Genomic DNA, 23,718 nt, shown 5'->3' with positions numbered 1-23,718 from the left:
CAGGAACATGTACACTACTAATTAAATAATATATATATATAAACGTTTTTAAACAAGTCTCCTCTGCGCAACAAGGCTGCATTTATTTGATCAAAAATACAGTAAAAATGTTAAAATACTGCTACAATTTAAAATAACTGAATATATTGTACAATTTTATTTATTCCTGTGATGAAGAGCAACATTTTTAGTGTCACATGATCCTTCATAAATCATGATTTGATGCTCAAGAAACATGATTATTAACAATGTTGAAAACAGTATGTGTGTATGCATGCATGTATATATATATATTTTTTTTTTTTGATTTTTTTTAATTAAAACTATATTAATTAAAATATGGTATATTAATCAAATTTAAATCATAAATAAAATCTTAAAAATAATAATAAAATACTATATTTTAACTAATATAATTACTAATTAAAATAACATTATTATTATTATTTAAATACTATTTTAGTATTATTTTATTAATTTAATGTAAAAAAATCTAATAATAATATTAAAATAATAATAAATGTTATTTTAATTAGTAATTATATTAATTAAATATATATATAGTATCCTTATTATTATAAGATTTTAGTAATTTATTTAATTAAAACATTAAATAAATCATAAATTAATAAAATCTTATCATAATAATAAGGATACACTATATATATATATATATATACACTACTTAAAATATATCAAATACTGTGTGTGTGTGTGTACTGTGATACAGTTTTTCAGGGCCGTGTGATAAACAGAGCATATATAAAATGTCCCTTTTGATGAATGTATAACTAAATAAAAATTGAACGGTGATGTAAATAGGAAGTAAACAGCAAAAATGTCTCTGTCGACTCTGAGAAGGTCTTCATTACAGGTGATTAAACACTAAAAAGGTACACACATTGACCTCGTGACATCTTAAAAAAAACATAATAATTAAATAAAATTGGCACCAGAGCTCGGCCGACTGCCAGTACTGGCTCAACTGTGGGAACGTCGTCATTTCAGTTAATATTCCTTTAAAAAATGATCCGGACGAGCAAAGAAGTTCGGCCCTTTCATCTTTAGGTCTATGAAGAGACGCGTGACTGAGGAAGATAGAAACCACTAAATCCTTGAGAGATAATAACAATAAATACAAACCAAAAAAAAAACAATTATAATAAAAGATATGTACACACATTTCCAACAATAAGGTCTCTATAATACTTAAAACTTTTAGAATGGCATACAAATATACTTCTGCTCGACGCGTGACACTAATCAGGTCAGTTAGAAAATTAACAAAGACGATAAATTATTATACAAAATTAATCACCAGGTTAATGAGTACAACTCCTGACTTCTTAAACCCACAAAACACGTGTGTGTCAAAAACACTCATAAACCTAAATTCATCCGATTTAGAAAAATACAACTTGCCAAAAAAAAAAAGCGTCTGTAAAATATTCCCTTGGTAGTTTTTCCCCTCCTTTTGTTGTAGTTCAGGCATGAAATTAAGTGCACTTTAGATTGACACGATTGAGTCTGAGGGGTTTTCCTCCATCCACATGAAAATCAAAATCAAACTCTGTGTCGCTGAATGTCTGAAACTGGTTAAATCAAAAGAATCCGAGTCCATGTGAAACTGATGTTGGTGAATGTCGTCACTTCAAAGGAAACGAGAGACACCATTCTTCCATAAACTCTCACACGACGAGCTTATTCCCAACGGGAAGGCAAGCGCCGGGACTCAACCGTGGAGGGATCAGAGGCAGCGGTGGGGATAAAGGCAGGACGTCCGGTGCCGTGTCAGTGAGGGACCTTGGGCTGTAAAAGAGCTTGCTGGTTAGTTCATTTGCATATGCAAAATCTGTGAACTTTTAGCTCTTAGAAGCATCAAAGTGATTTCAGGCATCATTTGTAAAATATAATTCACAGGCAAAAATGTGCCTTTATTAATGCAGTGGAAGTAAAATCATGTGAAAAAAGTGTGAGGTAATGTAGGAATAATCTAGTGTCCAGGGTTCTCAAACCTGAGGAACAACATATTTACATGTTTTTTTAAGCCAATTGTATGAACTTGTTACATTTATTTCAAAAGAATTCAACTATGAATTAAAATGGATGCATTGCTACACATATATATATATATACACATACACACACATACATATATATAGGGGGTTTATTCTTATTCTTATTTATGTCAATGTGATTCATTATCTATTTTTCCTAGCAGCTGGCATTGTTGTGTTAGGATGGGAATTTGTGCGTGGAGAATGTAAAAAATCAATGCGCTTAGAAATCTTTTTTTGTCACTGAATACTTTCTATGTACATTGTTCTGATGAAAATAATAATAATAATAAAAAGTTAACAATGAATAAAATATTTTCAAGCCGCACAAAGCTAGAAAACTATATCGGCACTATAAATATTCCATGATTTTAAATAACATATATTTAAAAAAAAAAAACTATAATCAAAAATTTAATAATAATCAAAAAATGTAATCTTTGAAATGAAAAAATAATATTGTAAAAATACCAGAATATAGTACACTAATATGCAAAAACTATGTAGTGACCATAAAAATTCATTTAAAAAAAAATGTTATGATAAAATAAAAACTATAAAAATTCAATTTTTATATTATATCCACAATTATATTATATATATGTTTTCGTTTATTAAATCTATTTCATATCAAAACACCTTTCCATGGCTTTAAATAACTTTTTAGAATATTATTTATGTTGTTATTATAAAAATAAAACAAATAATTATAAATATTATAATTATATAATATAGTTTATTTCTGGGCACAAAACATACATTTATAGAAAATATATTAGATAATATAATGCTGAATAAAGTCGTAGTTTTTGTTATTTTTGGACCCAAATGTATTTTGGACGCTTCAAGAGACTCTAATTAACCCACTGATGTCTCATATGGACTACTGTGATGATGTTTTTATTCCCTTTCTGGACATGGACAGTATAGTGTGCATACACTTGCATACGCTCTCGGACTAAATATAAAATATCTTAAACTGTGTGTGAAGATGAACGGAGGTCTTACGGGTGAGGAACGACATTAGGGCGAGGAGTTAATGACATCAATTTCATTTTTGGGTGAACTAACCCTTTAAGGATGCATGTTTTACCTGTCTGGGGAGGGCGCTGTGGGCCGTTTCGGAGACTGACGACAGCAGACCGGTGCTGCTCTTCCTGAATATCCCATCCAGTGCTGTCGATTTGGTGGTTTTGCTGGGTTTGTCGCTGTCAGCGCTTGATCCAGAGCTCTTCCTTTTCCTCCCATCAGAGTATGGCAGCGGGCTGTGAGACGAGAAGCCCCCGTGGTCCCCGGTGAGGGCCTGCGGGAGGGACGGCTCCACACTGCCGAACCTGTCCTGGTCCCGCGGCCCCTGTCCCCCCGGCCGGGGCTTGGCCCGCATGCTAAGGGCCGCCGTCCCGTTACTGATGTGCGCCGCGCCCGGTGGGAGATGGTAGCTGTTCCCGCTTTTCCGGTAAGCCCCTGATTCAGAAGTGGGAGGTGCTTTCCGCCTTTTGGGTCCCGGTCCTTCCCCTGAGGCTTTCAGTGGCCTGGCCGGTTTATTCCTCTGCAGTCGGGGTCCAGGCTCGGGGTCCCGGATGCAGAAAACGCCAGTGCCGTTGTGAGAGAAAGAGGTGGAGTATGAGAGCATGGAGACCCCGTCCAGAGGAGCCGTGAGTGTGTGATTCGGGAGGAACGCTGAGCCCAGGGGAGAAACTTCAGACGGGCTCGTCATGCTCTCCACCGCTAGGGGGACTTTCCTGTGGCAAACAGGATATGACATCATCAGTCTGTGGTAGGAAGCCATGTGGCACGTTAACCTAAATATTGTGTGTTTGCAGAGCGAAAGAAAACATTTTGTGCAATTACACAGCTCAGCTCAAGCCATTAATATTTCACTGATTTCTGCAGAAAGCAAAGCCTTCTGAGATATCATCTGGGTCAGATTTCACCCAAAATTAACATAAAGATAATTGGTAACACTTTATGAGAAGGTTTCATTAGTTAAGGGATTGTTGAAGAAAAGTTACTGTATTTGTTAATATCAGTTAATACAATAGAACAGCCATTCATTGTTTGTTCATGTTAGTTCACAGTGCATTAACTAATGTTAATAAACATTAAACTTTGTTAAACACTAAACTTTGATTTTAACGCAGTAGTAAATATTAATAAACGCTGTAGCCTTGTTAATTCTTAATTCATGTTAATGAAAGTAGTTAACTAAGGAATTATAAATTAACTAATTATTGTAAATTGTTAGCAGAAATATATATATATATATATATATATATATATATATATATATATATATATATATATATATATATATATATATATATTTATACACACACGCACGCACGCACACACGCACGCGCACGCACACTTATATAAAGATTATAATAAATGAAACAGATTTAAAATATAAAAAGTTTAATTGTATACAATTTTTAAATATATTTATATAGATAGTATTATTATAACAATTGTCAGATATTACTAAATAATAATTAAAAGTATTAAATAAATAAAACAACAAATAAAACATTTGTAAATTGTTTCACTGCCTTAAAAATGTTCACTAATAATGACTTTTATTAATCATATTTATGACTATTTTTCCTCAGTTTAATAATGTAATAAAATTATTATTAATAAAAATGTATGTTTAATCATTAAAAATGTTAGTATTTTCATTAATGCAACAGTTTTTTGGGGTGAAAGAAATATATTGCATAAAGACATTTTTTTGTTTTGCATTGCAACTATTTTTATGTGGTTATTTTTATGGCACAATACATATAAATATTTAATAATAGTTATATTATTATTTCTAATAAAATAAACAAAACAAAATAATGTGCAACTGCAAACATTCAAAATGTTTTTTTTTGCCTTTATATTTCTAACAAAATGTTTTTTTTCTTTTGATCTTGGGGTGAAATACCAGCCATATATTTATGAGATTCCCTGTGATGGAAAAACAAGTGAATCCACCCATTAATTCTGCCTAAATGTGGCCATAATTGTGCAGTCAGACAGAGAAACGTGTAACTCGCCTCCACATGAGAGAGTTGACGTGTTTTTCCACCATGCAATGAAGCGCCCGCCTCACCCGGTCCCACCGTCTGTCGAACACGTAATGACCTCGTCCCATCAACCGACTGCTGAACGCACAACACTAACACACACCAGCAAAGACAAAGAGAATATGTTTCTCACATTATATTGCTTCATTTTTAAAATGCTTATACAGCAAATAAACAGGGTCCAGTGATGCGCAGGTCAATGTATAACCAGCCCGCACCCGACCGACGTTTTCAACTAACCCACCTGCAACTCGGGCCGCAAAAAAAGGCAAGAAAATATAGTAGGCTACCCGACCCGCTTCCTGACCCGCATTTTTTTAAAGCTACACTGTGTAACTTTTTTTAGTTTGTTCTTAGCTAAAAACACTTAGTTCTTTCAAAAATACATGTGCACATTAATGTATATTTACTTCTTACAAGTAATAAAGTATTCTCGTAAGTTTATAATATGCGATTGAAAATACATACGGGTGAGGGGTTCGAATGCCGGTCGCCATGTTGTCCCTCCATCTTGAAAGTACATTAGCCAAAGAGGGACATACCCGGAAATTCAAGCTTCGCCTTTCGAGTTTTAACACTCGATGGCACCGTGCCGAATGTGAAGAGGGGGATTGCCATGTTATTCTCGGACTAAATCGGCCACCATAGGAGTTAAAACGAAATAGGAACAGAAACTATTATTCACTGGATGGTCATTGGAAATCGGCAATCCGGCATTTTGTCCCGTGTCAGGAAAGGGGTTAAAGGGCTATAATGTGCCATTGGTGGCCTAAAACAGAAGATTAGCTACTTATTTTTAGCTTTCCTCGCACTGAAATAATATTGAATCAGCCGTCCCTGGGTTGAGCCGGTTTAATTCTCGCCTCTATGACTCGAATGAGCGTCACTGGCCGCACTTATTATGAAATTACTGAGGGTGCTCTATCCAACGACTTCACTATAGCGGTGTGAGAAATATATGATTTTATTTACAGGTCATTTACGTTAATAGGTTACTAGTATTTTAACATGTCATCTTCCTGAGAACAAAAAAAAAAGGTTATGTAAATGTAGAATTTTTTCTCCTCCTGTCATTGTTTGGAGCATAACATTTTTATTTTATTTTTATTCATAATGTTATATGCGATATACTGCGGAGCTTACGGAGACTTCCACCATCAGCTCTGTTTCTGTTCAGTTTTCTGTGTTGGTTGATTGTTTTTTGTAGTATTCTATATTTTTTTTACTTGTTATTCATGTTTTTGTTACTTTTTCCCTTTGTTGCACTTTGAGATTCTTCGGAATGAAAAGTGCATTATAAATAAAATCTATTATTATTATTATTATTATTATTATTATTATATTCTAATATAGGCCTATAGAGGACACCAGAACCCCTTTATTGGGGAAATTAAAATACATGGATTTTTTTTTCATTCATCCAATCCATTTATTTTACCCAAATATAAAGATGATTTTTCAATGATGTTATGAAAGATAGCCTACAGAATATTTTGATATGGATAATGTCCCCTAAATAAGCAATATTGGCGATCGATTTTAATCAACGAATGACGGTGCAGCCTCGAAAGAGAGCCAAGATCACTACGATCACTGCTGTTGCCCTTTGTCAGTTCACCGTGATCTCACAAAGTTTTCGTCAACAACAAATCTCTTACTTACATAGTGACTTGACTTTGTTATTAAGAGGTTTCGCGAGCCTGCATTAACTCAGCCCTGAATAAGAGCTCTGCCATTCCGAGTGGTGAGATTCTGATCGCGTTCCAGAGATCAACAACTATCTGTGATTGGCTGCATCGATCACCACTGTCTCTGTGATTGGCTACACCACTCACAGCTGCAAAAACACGCTGTAAATACATGCATTTGACGCTCTCCAGAGCTCGGACACAAATGTGAAAATCTGCCAAATCTGTTTCGCCAATATTATTACTGTGTCAACTGAGGGTGCTTTTGCTTGCGTTTGAGGGTGCTTAGCACCCCCGTAGAACCGGGCCTGCTCCTGGCCAATGGATGAATAGGAAATTGTGTCTAGTACTATATAAATTACAAAGGTTTAATTGGCCTCAAACGACCGGACCGACCGCGACCCGAATATCATGAATAATATTTTTAGATGACTCGTAACCGCTAATTTTGGATCAACACACGCATCACTGACAAGGTCCCAAAACATAACAGACAAACAGCAATCCGATGAGTAATGGTAGTGTTCAGCTCACGCTCATGGGTTGTGGGTGGTGTGGAGAATAATGGCACGGCGGCTTTTCGGCCTCGTCAGGAAGATCGCCTTCTCCTTCATCGCTCGACAAACGAGCGTCTCCGGTGCATCTCTGCCAGCCGGCCGCAGGTTCAGGAGGAGGAGCAGAGCAGAGCAGGACAGACACTCTACAGAGGAAGAAGAGATGGATCAGCGGAGAAACTTCATAAGCAAGGCTAGTTTTCTTATATAGCACATTTCAGGCCATATTTTAACGACCTGAGCGCATGGTCTGAAGGCTCAGGTGTACTTAAAGGGATACTTCACTTTAAAATGAAAAGTCATCCTTTACTCACCTTCAAGTTGTTTCAAACCTGTATGAATTTCTTTCTTCAGCTGAACACAAGGGAAGATATTTTGAAGAATGTCAGTAACCTACTAGTTAACTGGAGCCATTGACTTCCATAGTATTTTTTTTTTCCTACTATAGAAGTCAATGGCTCCAGTTAACTGTTTGGTTACTGACATTCTTCAAAATATCTTGTCTTTAAAAACGGGAAAAAATGGTCTTTACATAGTCCAAAAGTGTTGTCCCTCGTCTCTTATTGAGTCATGGGTGTGTTTACGTGCAATAAACCAATCAGAGTCTCATCTGCCATTCCCTTTAAAAGCCAGTTGTGCTCGCACCATGACGGATTCACTATTTACATGTGTGCGGAAAAACTGAACGCTTTTCCAGAGAGGAATCCTTTTATTTTCAATATTTGGCATGTGTGTGTGCTGCTGCATGTCCCTGTGTGTGTAATAATCAGAGTGTACACCCGTTGTGCACTCATCTATAGGCTCATATTACTAACACACCCTTTAAATAACACAAAAATACTGCACTATTTTATCTTTAGAGCAGGTTTGTGTTGGTCAATGGTGCAGTCGTTTCCAGTTCCTCAAATCAGCAACACGCCAGCAATTAGGGTGAACAGGCGTGAGTACATTTGCTATTTAAACAACGTTGAGCTTATCTATATATTATTTCAAAAGCTTTCCTTGTTCCAATTTAAACTTTAGCAGCAAAAACACAGATAAAGTTGGTAAGTTTGATTCAATTCAGCTAATCAGTTCAAACGATTAATTTCACTGAATCATTCTGATTCAATGATTCAAAGTGTTTCACTCTAAAATGTTTACAGAGCAACTCAAATGTTTTAGTAAAAATATTGCTGTTTATTGATTATATTGGTGCATAATATCATGTGTTCATTCTTAAAGCACATATTTTGAACCTAAGAATGTTTTAAATGATTGTGTTAGTACTTTAGTTTGAAAATAGACCGTAAAATGACTTTACGATCACTGAATGTCATGTCGTCGACAGATGTACCTGTGCAGGTGTGAATTGGCAAGCCGCAGTTTGAGAGTGGGAGTGGTCTTGCCATTGGTACAGCTTGCGGATTGGCTGGGTGCTGTGTCATGTGACTGTGTGACCTGCACTGATTGGCTCGCTGCTTGAACTTCCTTTTTTTGAACTTCCTTCACCTCCTTCTCCTTCGCCCGTCCCTTATGCTCCGCTAGAAGGACGTTGAAGTCTTTCCTCCGTCCCGGAACAGCTCGCCGATGGGTCAGAGAGTGAGTCTACAACACACACGATCAAACACACGTTATGAACACCACCTCAACGATCAACAGATGCCATTCAATCACACACAACGGAGTAACGGTACCAACCTTACAGGTTAACGAACGAGTGCAAGCCCGCTTCGTCTCCGGGTCCAAAACCCCACAGTGTTTATTAGGATCAAACACTCGCCCTGTACAAAACAGACAGTGACTTTATATTGATATTTTCAGCTAAATATCATTTATTTAATGTATTATATTTCATAAATATATTATACGCAATTTCATAAAATGTAGTAATTATTTGTATATGTACAGTGTATATATACACGCATACATACACACACACACACACACAAATATACACACACACACACACACACATATATTTAAAAAAATCTCAATTCACAATTCATAAATTATGTAATATTTATATATTAATTTTTTTAAATACAAATTATAATAAAATATACATGTCAAGTATGTATAAATTATATCATTTTAATTATAAAATATTAAATAAATTATTACATTTATTATTGGTATGTTTTATGCTGTGTTGCATTTTGTTCAATTTGTTCATAACTCCTTGATTATTTGTAACATTTTACTTCTTAAAACAAATATTGTGTGTGTGTGTGTGTGTGTGTGTGTGTGTGTGTGTGTGTGTGTGTGTGTGTGTGTGTGTGTGTGTGTGTGTGTGTTGGGTAGGTTTAGGGGCAGGGGCAGTGTGTGTGTGTGTGTGTGTGTGTGTGTGTGTGTGTGTGTGTGTGTGTGTGTGTGTGTGTGTGTGATGGGTAGGGGCAGTGTGTGTGTGTGTGTGTGTGTGTGTGTGTGTGTGTGTGTGTGTGTGTGTGTGTGTGTGATGGGTAGGTTTAGGGGTAGGGGCAGTGTGTGTGTATGTGTGTGTGTGTGCGTGTGTGTGTGTGCGTGTGTGTGTGTGTGTGTGTGTGTGTGTGTGTGTGTGTGTGTGATGGGTAGGTTTAGGGGCAGGGGCAGTGTAAGGGGATAGAAAATATGGTTTGTACGGTATAAAAAACATTACGCTTATGGAATGTCCCCATATGTCACAAAAACAAACGCGTGTGTGTGTGTGTGTGTGTGTGTGTGCGCGTGCGTGCATGTGCGTGTGTGTGGTGTGTGTGCGTAAAAATGCTAAATGTTAAAATGCACTGGAATGAATTTTGAGTGTTGGTCGAATATCTTGTGTGCAATAATCTCAAGTCAGAGATTTCCGAGGCTTCTTCAGATGCCGTCAGACAGCGAGGCGACTCACTGAGAGCATATTTCAGATTCAGACCAGTGGCTTTATCTCTGAGAAACAGTGGTTTCAATCACAGAGCCCTGATTACAACAATCCGCTCCAGCTCACGGCGCTATCCGACCAGAAGCGCACAAATACTGAAACTCCCTCAAACCGTCAGTAATGGAGCACCAGAGGATCTGCCGGCCGAAAGCAGCCGATTACACAACACAAATCACAGCTCCGGTGGGGCCGAGGGCCGAGTAAACAACACACACACACACACACACACACACACACACACACACACACACACACACACACACACACACACACACACACACACGGACGAGTGATGACTAAACATTCAATCTTACACACCAACGACAACTATACAAACCATAAACCACAGAACTGCTTTCCTTTACAGCTTATAAAATATTCAATAAAATATTATATTTATTATTGTTATCTATTTATCTATTTGTTATTTTGCATGTAAATAAAAAAATCAATCCTAAATTATTTTAATTTTTACTCTGTTTTACTTATAAAAACGTATATTTTGAACCAAAGTGGCAACATTTATATAATATTTTATTATTTATTCATCCTTTTGATTGGTGTTTTTATTTCTCTCTCCTCCTTTTTTTAAATATATGAAATTAAATTAAACAATAAAACATAAAACTCATTCAATCAGGACTAAATACACAATATTATACACAAATATCCAGTGTCATTTTAGTATTATTTAAAATATTATTATTTTTTTTTAAATTATAGTATGGATTAATATTTACAAATTGTTGTATTTTTTATTTCCCGTTTTTATGATTTGGTTCTGCTCAAGCATTTTTAATATTTAAATTAACCTTTATTTTATTGTTTTATTTTATTTACAATGATATATTTCAGGTTTATTTTAATACAACAAATTAATTATTTAAAATAAAAACTTCTTTTAATAACTTCTCAACTTATTTTATTTCAGTTAGTAGCTAAGGCAACATTTCCATTTTTTTCCTTCTTATAGTTAAAATGATTTTTTTTATTTCAGCTTTATTTGAATTAACAAAAATTATGTTAATAGTTGTAGTTATCATGTTAATAGTTATGTTAATAACAGGCATAAAACATGCAGTACTAAAATAATAAGAATTTTCTAATAAATGTGTCATTATAATATTTTATGCAAATTCCACTCGATAAAAATAATATTGACCAATGATATCGAAGCACAACCCTCTCCTGATCCAATCAAATCCTGAATTTCTAGCTAGTTTCTCAAAAAACAAAAAAAAAACAAATTAAATGTTCAGAGAATGTGTTTATTCTCAGTTCAACAATAAATATTAAACAAGTGTTTTCTACTCACCCGAGACTCTCCGATGCCGCCCGCCTTTGGCTCCATTCTGAGGTTTCTTGTCTGGAGGAGAAGGCGGGACTATCGGTCTCCGGTCCAATAGGGACGGAGACGTGGAGGCCTGTGGGGAGGGTGAGGGGGCGGGGCGTTTCTCCAAGGGCGACCGTGACGGGCTGGGCCGCCTGTCAATCAGCGACGGAGGCGTGGCAGAGCGAGGAGTCCCAGGACCGCGACCATTCAGGAACTTCTCCTGGCTCTTGTGAGATGCTGGCGGTGTCGAGGAGGACTTGAGAGGAGCGGAGGATGGAGAGGAAGACGTGGAAGAAAAGGAAAGAGAAGAAGGAGACGAGGTGCTGACTTTGATGTGCGCTCCTCCCTCTGATCTGTTGAAACACGTCATCTTTTCCAGACTCACCACAGGTAGAGACACGCTAGGGGGGAAAATGGTGTGTGTTTTTAAAGGAGCACTTCCCTGGTTTTAGAAATAGAGCTTATTCAACTTGTTTCCTACATCTAGATATGTGGGCAAATGCATTTTTTTCTCAGTGCATGCATTGTTTTAGTTTGGCAGGGTCGACGCTAGCTTAGCTTAGCATAATGAATGGAATCCTGTGTTGCCAGCTAGCATGTCCCGAGTAAAAGTGATCAAATTAGAGTTTGAGTTAAAGTTAAAAAATACTAAACTAATCCCGTCCGAATAGGGCTTTAGACCTGTAATATGTGCCAACAAAGTAAATATGATCAATTTTATTTTGATTTAATGCAGACTTTAAACCCATAATCCTGTGTTTGTCAGGGAAGGAGGGGGTGAGGGGGGTTGTGTTTTACCCACCAGGCCTTGGCTCGGGCTCCCTTGGGCGGATAGACGGCCAGCGGCGCCTTGCTGAAGCGTGAGTGTGGATAATCGCGAGGAACCCGAAAGGGAAGGGGATCCACCTCGCTCTGGCCCGCCGACATCTTGGCCTTGACAGGAACCAGAGGGGTCCTGGAGCTGCTGGGCGAGCAGTGTCTCCTCTCTGAACATCACAACCCAAAGAACATCATGAGACTCTCAACAGGAAGTTACACTGGAGAACCTCTACATTAGGGCTGCACAACTAAAGGGTTAGTTCACCAAAAAATGAAATGTATGTCATTAACTCCTCCCCCTAATGTCGTTCCTCACCCGTAAGACCTCCGTTCATCTTCACACACAGTTTAAGATATTTTATATTTAGTCTGAGAGCGTATGCAAGTGTATGCACACTATACTGTCCATGTCCAGAAAGGGAATAAAAACATCATCACAGTAGTCCATATGAGACATCAGTGGGTTAATTAGTCTCTTGAAGCATCCAAAATACATTTGGGTCCAAAAATAACAAAAACTACGACTTTATTCAGCATTGTCTTCTCTTCCGGGTTTGTTTTCAATCCTCAAATAAAGATTCAAACGGTTATTGATCAGCGTATTGATTCATGATTCGGATCGCCAATGTCACGTGATTTCAGCAGTTTGACACGCGATCCGAATCATGAATCAATACGCTGATTCATAACCGTTTGAATCTTTATTTGAGGAACACGGGAAGAGAAGACAATGCTGAATAAAGTCGTAGTTTTTGTTATTTTTGGACCCAAATGTATTTTCGACGCTTCAAGAGACTCTAATTAACCCACTGATGTCTCATATGGACTACTGTGATGATGTTTTTATTCCCTTTCTGGACATGGACAGTATAGTGTGCATACACTTGCATACGCTCTCGGACTAAATATAAAATATCTTAAACTGTGTGTGAAGATGAACGGAGGTCTTACGGGTGAGGAACGACATTAGGGGGAGGGGGTAATGAGAACAATGTCATTTTTGGGGGAACTAACCCTTTAATCAAATTACTAATCGTGATTACAATTACGGATGCCTCAATTATGTAATCGTTCAGTAAAATGTAATCGCAATTGCAAAAAACAAAGTCCACATATATTATTCTGTGCATAATATTTTCCTGCCATTGTTTTATTTTTACTTTTAGTATAACATTATAATACCGTGCATATTTTACTTTTTTCTTCAAAGAAACCAAACCAATGTATATTTGACTTTTAAGGCATAAATGCCATATAAAAATCAGTAAAGTTTTTCAGGAAGAGTGTCTTCAGCTTGCTTATTCTGATACAATATGGCATGCAGTCGCTTCAAACAATGGCATAAAACTATTCGAAACATAATTCAATGTAAATTGTGAAAATCGTAATTTACAATTGCAATTACAACTTCTGGGGAACAATCAACAATTATGATTTTTGTCATAATCGTGCAGCATTACTGTACATGATAAACACATCCTAAAGCATAGTACATTAACATAGTACAAATGATGCACACTCATGCCTAATATTGCACACAACACACTTACGCCTAATATTGCACACAACACACTTACGCCTAATATTGCACACAACACACTTACGCCTAATATTGCACACAACACACTTACGCCTAATATTGCACACAACACACTTACAATATTCAGAAGTTTGTGAGGTTTTGGATTCACTTTTTCAGTTGTAGTAATATGTGCGTTGAGGAATCTGAGGCTGAAAATGAAACTGCAGTCTTAAATTTATGAAACTAAAAGTTAGCTAAATGGTCATGCTTACATGTAAATGCAAATGATAGGCGATATATAAAACAACAAAGAAGTATTATATGATTGTATTTAGTATAAATATAAATTATAGTGTATATTTGAATATATACATATACAGTATTAAAGAAATATTTGCATGCATATACTGTCTGTCTGTCTGTCTGTGTGTGTGTGTGTGTGTGTGTGTGTGTGTGTGTGTGTGTGTGTGTGTGTGTGTGTGTGTGTGTGTGTGTGTGTGTGTGTGTGTATATATATATATATATATAAATATGTATATGTATATGTATATATATATATAAATATGTATATATATATATAAATATGTATATATAAATATGTGTATATATATATATAGATATGTGTATATATATTTTTCCCCCCCTTTGTTGCACTTTGAGATTCTTCGGAATGAAAAGTGCATTATAAATAAAATCTATTATTATATATATATATATATACACACATACAGGGAGTGCAGAATTATTAGGCAAGTTGTATTTTTGAGGATTCATTTTATTATTGAACAACAACCATGTTCTCAATGAACACAAAAAACTCATTAATATCAAAGCTGAATATTTTTGGAAGTTTTAGTTTTTAGTTTTAGCTATTTTAGTAACTTTTGTTAATAGTTATGTTATATGAATAATAGTTCAATCAAATCCCTGAACCAGAAATGCTATTAAACAATGCTTTCTCAAAACTCTCTTGAAAAGTGTGAGACAATGCATATGCTTGTGATGTTTCTTCAAGCAAAATCCTCATGAATATCACACAAAAACATCATCCAGTCCATGGTATTAATATGCCCCAAATCTGGCCTATTGAACTCAACATGCAAATCCTTTCGAGGCGAGTGTTAATACACTTACGGTTCTTGCTATGCATGGCTGTGGAGAGGTCGAGGTGGATGCGCTCCTCTCTACTCACTGTTCCACTGTTCCCCAACTACCTGCAATTACAAAGACTCATTAATCACACACACAAATTAGAGGCAACATATAATGCATGTACGGCATTTCAAAAAATAACACAGAGCCAGACTACTCTCTTGTCAGAGTAAATAATAATAATAATGGTTTGAACTGGCAGCTCACTAACTGGCCTTGGCCTTAACATTGAGCCTCATCTGCCAGTGAAACTCAGCCAAGAGCCACAACAGTGTTTGCGAGGTCTCAAAAGAGCTGATTTTAGAGGCTGTGTTTGGACACGGCGGACGAGGAGAGCCCCTCGCTCACAACGGGGTTTGACCGCCGACCAAGAGAAGGAACAATGGTCCGGCCGCTCTGACCGCTGGGTAATTCAGCATCGGGTTGGTCTGAATGAGCAGCATGTGTGCAAATGCGGTTGTGCAGCTGGACTGAGAAAAAAAAATGAACACGGACAAAGTCCATCGTGTTCACCGGTATGCTGACGTTCTGATTTTCTGAGCACAGATGCAGCTAAAACTTTACTCAGATGAGGAATAACCAATAGTGTTGTTTCCATTAGTGTTGCCACAGTTACTTTTAAAAAGTAATCTAATTACTGATTACTCCTTTAAAAAGTTACTTTACAGATTACTTGATTTTAAAAGTAACTAAGCAAGATTACAAGTTACTTTCCAGATTACTTGATTTTAAAAGTAACTAAGTAAGATTACAAGTTACTTTATTAGTTACATTCAGCAGTTTCCGACAATAGCCCTGCCACCTCAACACAGACATGACAACCGTTTTGGCCAACACTAACTTAATTGGACGTGCATTTTTAACAGTAATGTCAACGATACATCTCCTGACATTTTAAATAGTTTTAAAATAAATAAAAATTAATTTTTTTACTAAGGAAAATTGCTAAAATTGTAACTCGGACTTGGACAAATTACTTGAATCTGATTACTAGTTTGGAAATAGTAACGCGTTAGATTACTGGAAAAAAGTTGTCAGATTAGAGTAACGCGTTACTGGCATCACTGGTTTCCATCCACTTATTTTGATGTGCATTTATTGCATTAAAAAAACTGCTGTAGATGCGCATAAATTAAAAAAATACAGTTGGATAAAAAAATGTATCAGATATGAAAACATATACATAAACTATGATGGAAATATATTTACCTCAATGCACATCAATAAAATCATATGACTGCGTGATGGAATGACATAACTGGACTAAAGCCGGGTGCACACTGCGATTTTGGCCACGATTTGGCCGTCTGAGACAAATTTAGGAAATCCTAAAAGATTCCTCAGATCCTAGGCTAAAATCTGACGTCTTTGGCCGTTAGTTTGACATGTTCACCGGCAGCCGATTAATGAGCGCTGCGATCAAATTTTACCTCAGACGAAATTCTGGCAGTGTCTGAAGTGACACACAATCCTGCAGTGTGACTTCTCCTACGACGACAGTCAAATATCTCCGTTTTTCAAGACAAACTATGACCAAAATGAGAGCTAGAGATTTCTTTGAAACCAGCATTTCAGTCCCGCGTGTAATGCAGCTCACCGTCACTGAACGCGTCATTCATTGATGATCTTAAACTCCAGACGAGTTCTTGCGCGCGTCCGTTCGTGCAGTCTGACATTAATGCCAACTGAGATCTTACAGTGTGACATGGCTTACATCGGGGATCATGTTCGTACAGTCTGACAAGGGACATTTGCAAAGGATTTTGAAAAATCGCACAGTGTGCAGGACCCATAAGTCTGTTGTCAAAGTGTTTCGGTAATAATTACCTCCCAGAAGCTTCCGCCTCCAAAAATGTGTTTATTGCGGTTCGTCTGCGTGCTTTGAGACACAAGTAATTTATTATATCGCAAAATTATTATACACAGTGGCTTCTCCTGCTTTTCTTAGTGGTATTTAGCAAAGTTTACCAGAAAGTGTCAATTTTGTTCTCTTTGACTCGCTCACTCACAAATGTTTGATGCGATATTCCCATTTTTTCCCCAAGTTAAATTCACATCTTTGGATGGAAACGTAGCTTATCTGTCGAGTCTTTAAGATGATGTTCAGATAGGGCCGCACAATTTATCAAATTTGTAATCGGAATTACAATTACAGATGCTACAACTATGTAACCGTTCAAAGGCACAATTACCACAAAAAAACATTATTTATTGCATCTACATTATTATGTGTGCTTGAGATGTGTTTTTTTTCCCTCCATTGTTTTAATTTTAGTATAACATTATAATACCATGCATATTTTTTACTCTTTTTTTCTTTATAGAAACCAAACAAATGTATATTTGACTTTTGAGGCTTAATGCTATAGAAAAGCAATAAAAAGCATAAAGTAGGGTCGAGCTGGCCGTTGCCATCTTATCAGTGCATCCCAGCGTGTCACTCCCGGATAACTGAAAATCGGCAAAGAGGCGGAACGTGGGCGGAGCTGAGGTGACGTGATGACTAACAGACAGCGGACAAACGGCAATCCACCTGTCACTCAAAGTGGCCACGCCCCTTAATTATGCAGAACTTTAAGGCTTTATATAATGTAAACGAATGAGTTATAAAAACATTCACTGCAATAGGGATGCAACAGTGAGGACATTTTCCCACCGGTAATCGACGTGTGACAACACCTATAAAACCGGTATCACCGATGGGGGCTTTTCAAATCGCTAATTTTGACCCGCAAGAAAAATGTGCACAGCCGCTCGGGCTTTCATAACAGAGGGAGCGGAGCGAGTGTTTTCAATTCATTCCTATGGAAGTTAAGCTTCCATAGGCATGAACTGAAAATGTGCCAGTGAACACACATTGTGAATAGTAAATGCGTGTGCACTGTGCAGCCCTGAATGAATGAAACGGTGGTCGTGATCATTTTACTTTCGGTTTAGAATTAGCACCAATTCAGGGCGGGTTGCTTGAATGTTGAGTTCATTAGCCTATTATTCTTAATGAAAAACACACAGAACAGTACAAAGACAAACTCACTTAAATAGGCGCTTTTACATTTCACTTTGAAACCAAATTTTCCGCGATCATCTTGTCTGTCAGCTCCTCTCGAAATTAATGAAATCTGACTTCTGCTGTGTTTGTGCTGCGACTCTCGTTCGGCTCACGCTGTATTGAGCAGACACTATGAGTTTTTAATAGTAGTGTCTGTTCTCTAACTGAACTAAATGCCTCAGTGGGCAAGGGATGTAACCAGTGTTAAGTCTGAACACCGGCAACACCGACTTTCACAGCAAGCCTAGTAAGCAAGCACTGCTTTGTTTACGATTTGTATATCTGCTGTCCTAGTTTCTGTTTCTAGGAATAGATGAAAATAGACTATTGCTGAAATAAACATATTTCCTTACACACAGGCACAGAGCGCACAACACCTTCAGGCCTTTAAGTGTGTTTAAGCGCTGCTTTTTAGCCGAAACGCAGCCAACAAGAGGCAACAGCACAGTCACCGCTACTTCTTTGACGTCGCTTTGGTGTGTCCGGGGCTTAAGTCGAAACAAGATACGACTCCATTCCCTCCTCCAATGAAAGTCTATGGGATTAGTTTTATCATCTGCCAGATAAAAATCATTGGTCGAAACTAAACAAGTTGCAACAAATCTGAGCAATAATAACATGTGATAACTCCACCCAGGATAAAACGTCGATTAGAAACATCGTCTTGGCATAAAATGCATTTTCAAAAGTATTAAATAAGGTAGAAATTGTACGGCAGTGACATCCACCCGCGTGCATGTGTGCGTATATGCGTGTGTGTGTGTGTGTGGTCTGATCAGCATCTCCCCGTCTGACAGGACACAGGAAGCCACAGGCACCAGCTGAGCTGAGTCTGTTTACATCCGGTCCGCGACCGCATTGAACTGTTGACCACTAGCCATAAAGCTCACAAACAGACATGTAAACTGAAAGCCAAGCAAACACGTGAGGTGAGCAAAAGCTGTGACTAACACACACACACACACACACACACACACACGATGGTCGGTGAGAAGCACTTACCCAGCTTGAGGGGATGGAAGAAAAAAAACAGAAAGCGAAAGAGATGCATAGAAAAACAGGAGAGAATAGCACGCCTCCTGTGTGGTTGAAGGCGTCCCGCCCTCCCTCCCTCTCTCTCCCTCTCCCTCTCTCGCCGAATAGCTGTGAGCCGCTGACCCCTGCGCCGAACCCTCGCAGCTGTGGTCTTGGAAGAGGGAGCGAGAGAAAAAAAAATGCAGTTATGAAAACTGCCAACGGGCCTTCATTGCGTTCCCGTCGCGTGGGACACCTCTCCGGTCCACGAGGGCACGAGGTCTGGGCACGGGACCAAAGACTGAGACGAGACTAAAGCGAAAGTAAACACGACGAGCTCATGACGGCTTCAGCCCCGGGACAGGATGCTTTTTCAAAGGAGCAAGACCTGCTTTGTTTGTATAACATTCCCATATAAAGGTGTATAGCACAACGATACAATTACAATACAAGCCACAAACACCAGGATAAATATACTATAAATCATGTCGTTTCCTCCCAGCAAGAGGTTCACCCACAAAAAAAAAAGTCCCATTCATTTTCTCAGACTCTGATTTGTAGCAATACATATCTCAAGACAGAGAGCTCTGAGGTGTAAATACACACACTAGTGAGCTTGATTTCAAGTTTGAATTAAAAAAAAAACCTGTTCAACAGTTAAATTCTGTGTGGAAAAACTACACTACCCATAATCCTGACGAGAGATCCACCAATCAGACGAGTCACTGTTACCATGGAAACCGAAATTAAACCAAATCAACCAATCAGACGAGTCACTGTTACCATGGAAACCGAAATCAAACCAAATCAACCACAGAGTCACTGTTACCATGGAAACAGAAATTACACCAAATCAACCAATCAGAAGAGTCACTGTTACCATGGAAAATAAAAAACAAATGCAAATGACTCGCTACTCAAATATATTTTTATACACAAAGCTTGGGATCTGATTTTTTTGTTTTGTGTGTATATAGTTGCTATATTTATAACATTTAGTACACTCATACAGCATTGAATACTGTTTTAAAAATAGGGTTGGAATATTCCGGGAATGTTCAAGGCTGAACACTTTCCATTAATGGGAATATATGGGAACAGGGGCGATTTTAGGATTTTCATTTTAGTGAAGGTATGAAAAAAATAGTTACACTTTAGTTTAGGGTCCAATTCTCACGAATTATCATGCATATTACTAGGATATTGGCTGTTTGTTATTACTTGCAAAGCACATATTAATGCCTTACTCAGCATGACTATATTGTACATCCCTTAATCGTAACCAGTAATGTCGGCAGGGTTTTATTAATCACCGAGATCCCAAATGTAAGCTATTGTTGGGGTGGTTCGTGGCCTGATATGCAGCCTTGGTGAGCAGAAGAGCCTTATTTAAAAAACAATTCAAATGTATTTTTGATCAAAAGCAGCAATTTTGTTTGATTTGATTTATTCCTCACAACTCCATGACTTATCTAAGCAATGAGAGAAGACTGTTAAACCAGTCGGTTTCTCTTACCCACAATGCCCTAATGGAAGGTTTTCTTGATGACGGTGTCTGTAACACGCCTGAGGTGTGAGACTGGGAGTGTTACTTAATAATGAAAACAGCAAAGGACACTAACAGGTGACTTCAGCATATCATCTATATATTCAGCCCGAGCCGTAGAGTTAAGGGTTTAGTTGAATTAGGAGTGTCTGCTATCCGGTTGTTAAGTCTGACGTCACGCGGCAGCGCTTCCGGGTCCAAGCGCTCTATCGTATACCACAAGAAAAACAACAAACGGTGCTAATATACACACGATGTGCTGTGCAAAAAAGTTATAATCATAACCCTTTTCTCCCTACCAAAATTCTAGATGGCCAGACAGTGATTCATCTTTTATAAATCGTAAAAATATGAATGTATGTGACGCTGTGAGCACAGAGACTGTTGTGTAGACTGTAAGACTGTTTAACTTTTTTAAATGTTTAAAGGTGCACTATGCAACTTTCCGTCCACTGGAGGGCGCCTATTCAAAACAAAGGCGTAGTTTGATGACGCCAAGTGTGAGCGCAGTATTTTGGGACATGTGGTCTTCACATCACAGCCGGTGGAAAATAGGACTCGGGCAGAAATCATGTTGATGGATGCGGTTATTAACGTTACTGTAGTGTGAAGCAGAGCAGGAGCGAGTGTTGAGGAGCTGAGCACGGCCGCTGGAGCGATTGTTAAACAAACACACGCCTCGCAAATACCGGGACTTTTATAATGACGGGACGGGACACAGTCCACGGGCACTCGCACTTCCGCTTTTTCTGGTTATGATTATGAGGTAAAGCAGCTCTGTTTATCATATTAGATACATTTAAGTGTGTTTAAAATTGTGTTATGATGTGCGTTCACTTGTTCACACTGCGAAGAGTAAAGCGCTCCTTCCAAATAAAACTAAACTGAGGGTAGCGCAGATATGATGAGATTGACAGGCGACTCGCTCAAACGCTATGCTGACACGTCCCTGTCCCTGTACAAATTGTTAAAAACATCTGGGATATTGTAAGTACTCAACTGAACAAAATATATAACACTGGCCTAGTGGTTTTTGGATATTTTACTGCAAAAATACTACATAGTGCACCTTTAATATTTATTATGAATAAATAGCGCTCATAAACGAGTGTCGATGACATTCTCAAGTGAAGCGAGCTGAGGCTTGAACCCAGAAACGGCGTTCCTTTCGTCGCGACTTAAGCGGATAGACAAATATAATCCATCACTGCTCATACTCAAGCTGAGGGATCTGAGACTACAGACGTGATGTACCTCGTGATCATTCATATCTGCAGGCCTGTCGCAATTCATTCATTATCGAATCGGTGTTACTTGATATAAAATGCAATTATTTGAGATAACCGTGATAATTGTGAGGTTAAAATTTCAATCACGTTTTGCCAAAGAATATAAAAAACCCTGCTGTAAAGTACACACAAATAGTCAGGATATTATAAAGGTATATAATATTATATTACATTACATTAGAGTAATTATATTAATCAATTTCACAGCAAAAATGTAAATCATATGGGTCTATTTTATCATAAAAAATATATTTTTTAATTATTTTATTATATAACATTACATTATATCAATTTTCACAGCATCATATAACATATGATCATTTAAAAAAATAATAATAATTAAAATAATAATAATTAAATAGACCCATATGATTAACTTTAATGCTGTGAAAATTAATATAATTATTATTATAATTAAAAATTAATGTAATGTGATGTAATATACCTTTATAATATCCTGACTATTTGTGTCTACTTTACAACAGGGTTTTTTATATTCTTTGGCAAAAAGTGATTGAAATTTAAACTGCACAATTATCGTGGTTATCTCAAATTATTGGGATTATATCAAATCAAATGGATTTCATTATTAAAAATGTATTAATTAATTAAAGATGAGCTACTCTGTGGAGTTTACAAGTCTAAAAATATATGAAAATATATATATTATTCATAAATTAATATTGTGATAAATATCGATATAGTATGATATGGAAAAAAAAAAAAGATCATATTTTAATGGCTATCCCTTATTATTTGTATGATAATAATCATCAGCACAAAAACCCATGATCGTGATCTTAAAATCAAGAAGTGGAAGAACATTTATTCCTTAAACAAGTCTCTCTAAATGAACAAATATTTAGTTTGAGATGAATAAACTAAAACAATAAACCCGAAACAGCCGATGACGGTACATCCCAGATAATCAATACACAACTGAAACTTTAAACTCGCACTTCCCTGCTCGTACGTCAAGAAAATGAGAGCATTAAACTCCTCCGTATCATTACAGTCCAAAAAGTCATGTAGTGGCCAACACACACTTACTGTAATGAGTCAGGACGTCCTGAGGCTGAACGACTTTGTTGCAGACATGGCAAACGACGGGTTTGAAATCCACATGGGTTGAGACGTGATCATCCATGAGCATATCTACAGCCGAGAGAGAGAGAGAGAGAGAGAGAGAGGGAGAGGGAGAGGGAGAGGGAGAGGGAGAGGGAGAGGGAGAGGGAGAGGGAGAGGGAGAGGGAGAGGGAGAGGGAGAGGGAGAGGGAGAGGGAGAGGGAGAGGGAGAGGGAGAGGGAGAGGGAGAGGGAGAGGAGAGAGAGAGAGAGAGAGAGAGAGAGAGAGAGAGAGAGAGAGAGAGAGAGAGAGAGACTTTAAAAACCACTTCACATATATCATTCACATCTGTTGTTTTTGCTTCAAAGTTTGACTGAATCAAGGCATGTTTGTCCTTTTCTAGTGTATTTGAGAAGGTCCTGTGGTGTAACACACACACTCAAACATAAAGCTTAGGGCCAGAAATACACCCAATCACGCTCTTAAATTAACTGAATAATCATTTTACGGCCATGAGCGATATGAAAATTATTTTGGTTGTATGTCTGACCCACTAAATTATTAACCAAGGTTGCCAATGAGGGCCACAGCTGACAAGATACCTCGCATAACTCACATAAAATTACATTTTGAGATGGAAAAAAATAAGTCTTTCTACGTATATCAACTAGCAAACATGCT

The 23,718-nt window shown here is 37.4% G+C and overlaps 1 protein-coding gene across 2 annotated transcripts; it reads right to left on the bottom strand.

The window, feature by feature from the left end:
• Positions 1–709: 709 nt before the first annotated feature.
• atxn7l1 (ataxin 7-like 1) lies at positions 710–23,127 on the bottom strand. 2 transcript variants are annotated; one of them, XM_067428097.1, is made up of 10 exons: positions 23,023–23,127; positions 15,057–15,136; positions 12,384–12,567; positions 11,564–11,982; positions 9,051–9,133; positions 8,707–8,957; positions 7,351–7,516; positions 5,099–5,220; positions 3,151–3,799; positions 710–1,809 (listed from the first exon to the last, which is right to left on the bottom strand). In XM_067428097.1, exons 2-10 carry the CDS (start codon positions 15,070–15,072, stop codon positions 1,792–1,794), a joined length of 1,908 nt encoding a protein of 635 aa, XP_067284198.1. In that variant the 5' UTR covers positions 15,073–15,136; positions 23,023–23,127; the 3' UTR covers positions 710–1,791. The 2 variants fall into 2 exon arrangements, with proteins under 2 accessions (XP_067284198.1, XP_067284199.1); XM_067428098.1 differs by lacking the exon at positions 23,023–23,127 and adding an exon at positions 14,059–14,131 and having other exon boundaries at positions 15,057–15,083.
• Positions 23,128–23,718: the final 591 nt, after the last annotated feature.

Source organism: Pseudorasbora parva, chromosome 20 (genome assembly GCF_024679245.1).
Source record: "Pseudorasbora parva isolate DD20220531a chromosome 20, ASM2467924v1, whole genome shotgun sequence".
NCBI classification, from domain to species: Eukaryota; Metazoa; Chordata; class Actinopteri; order Cypriniformes; family Gobionidae; genus Pseudorasbora; species Pseudorasbora parva.
This window is presented reverse-complemented; position numbering and strand designations above follow the sequence as displayed.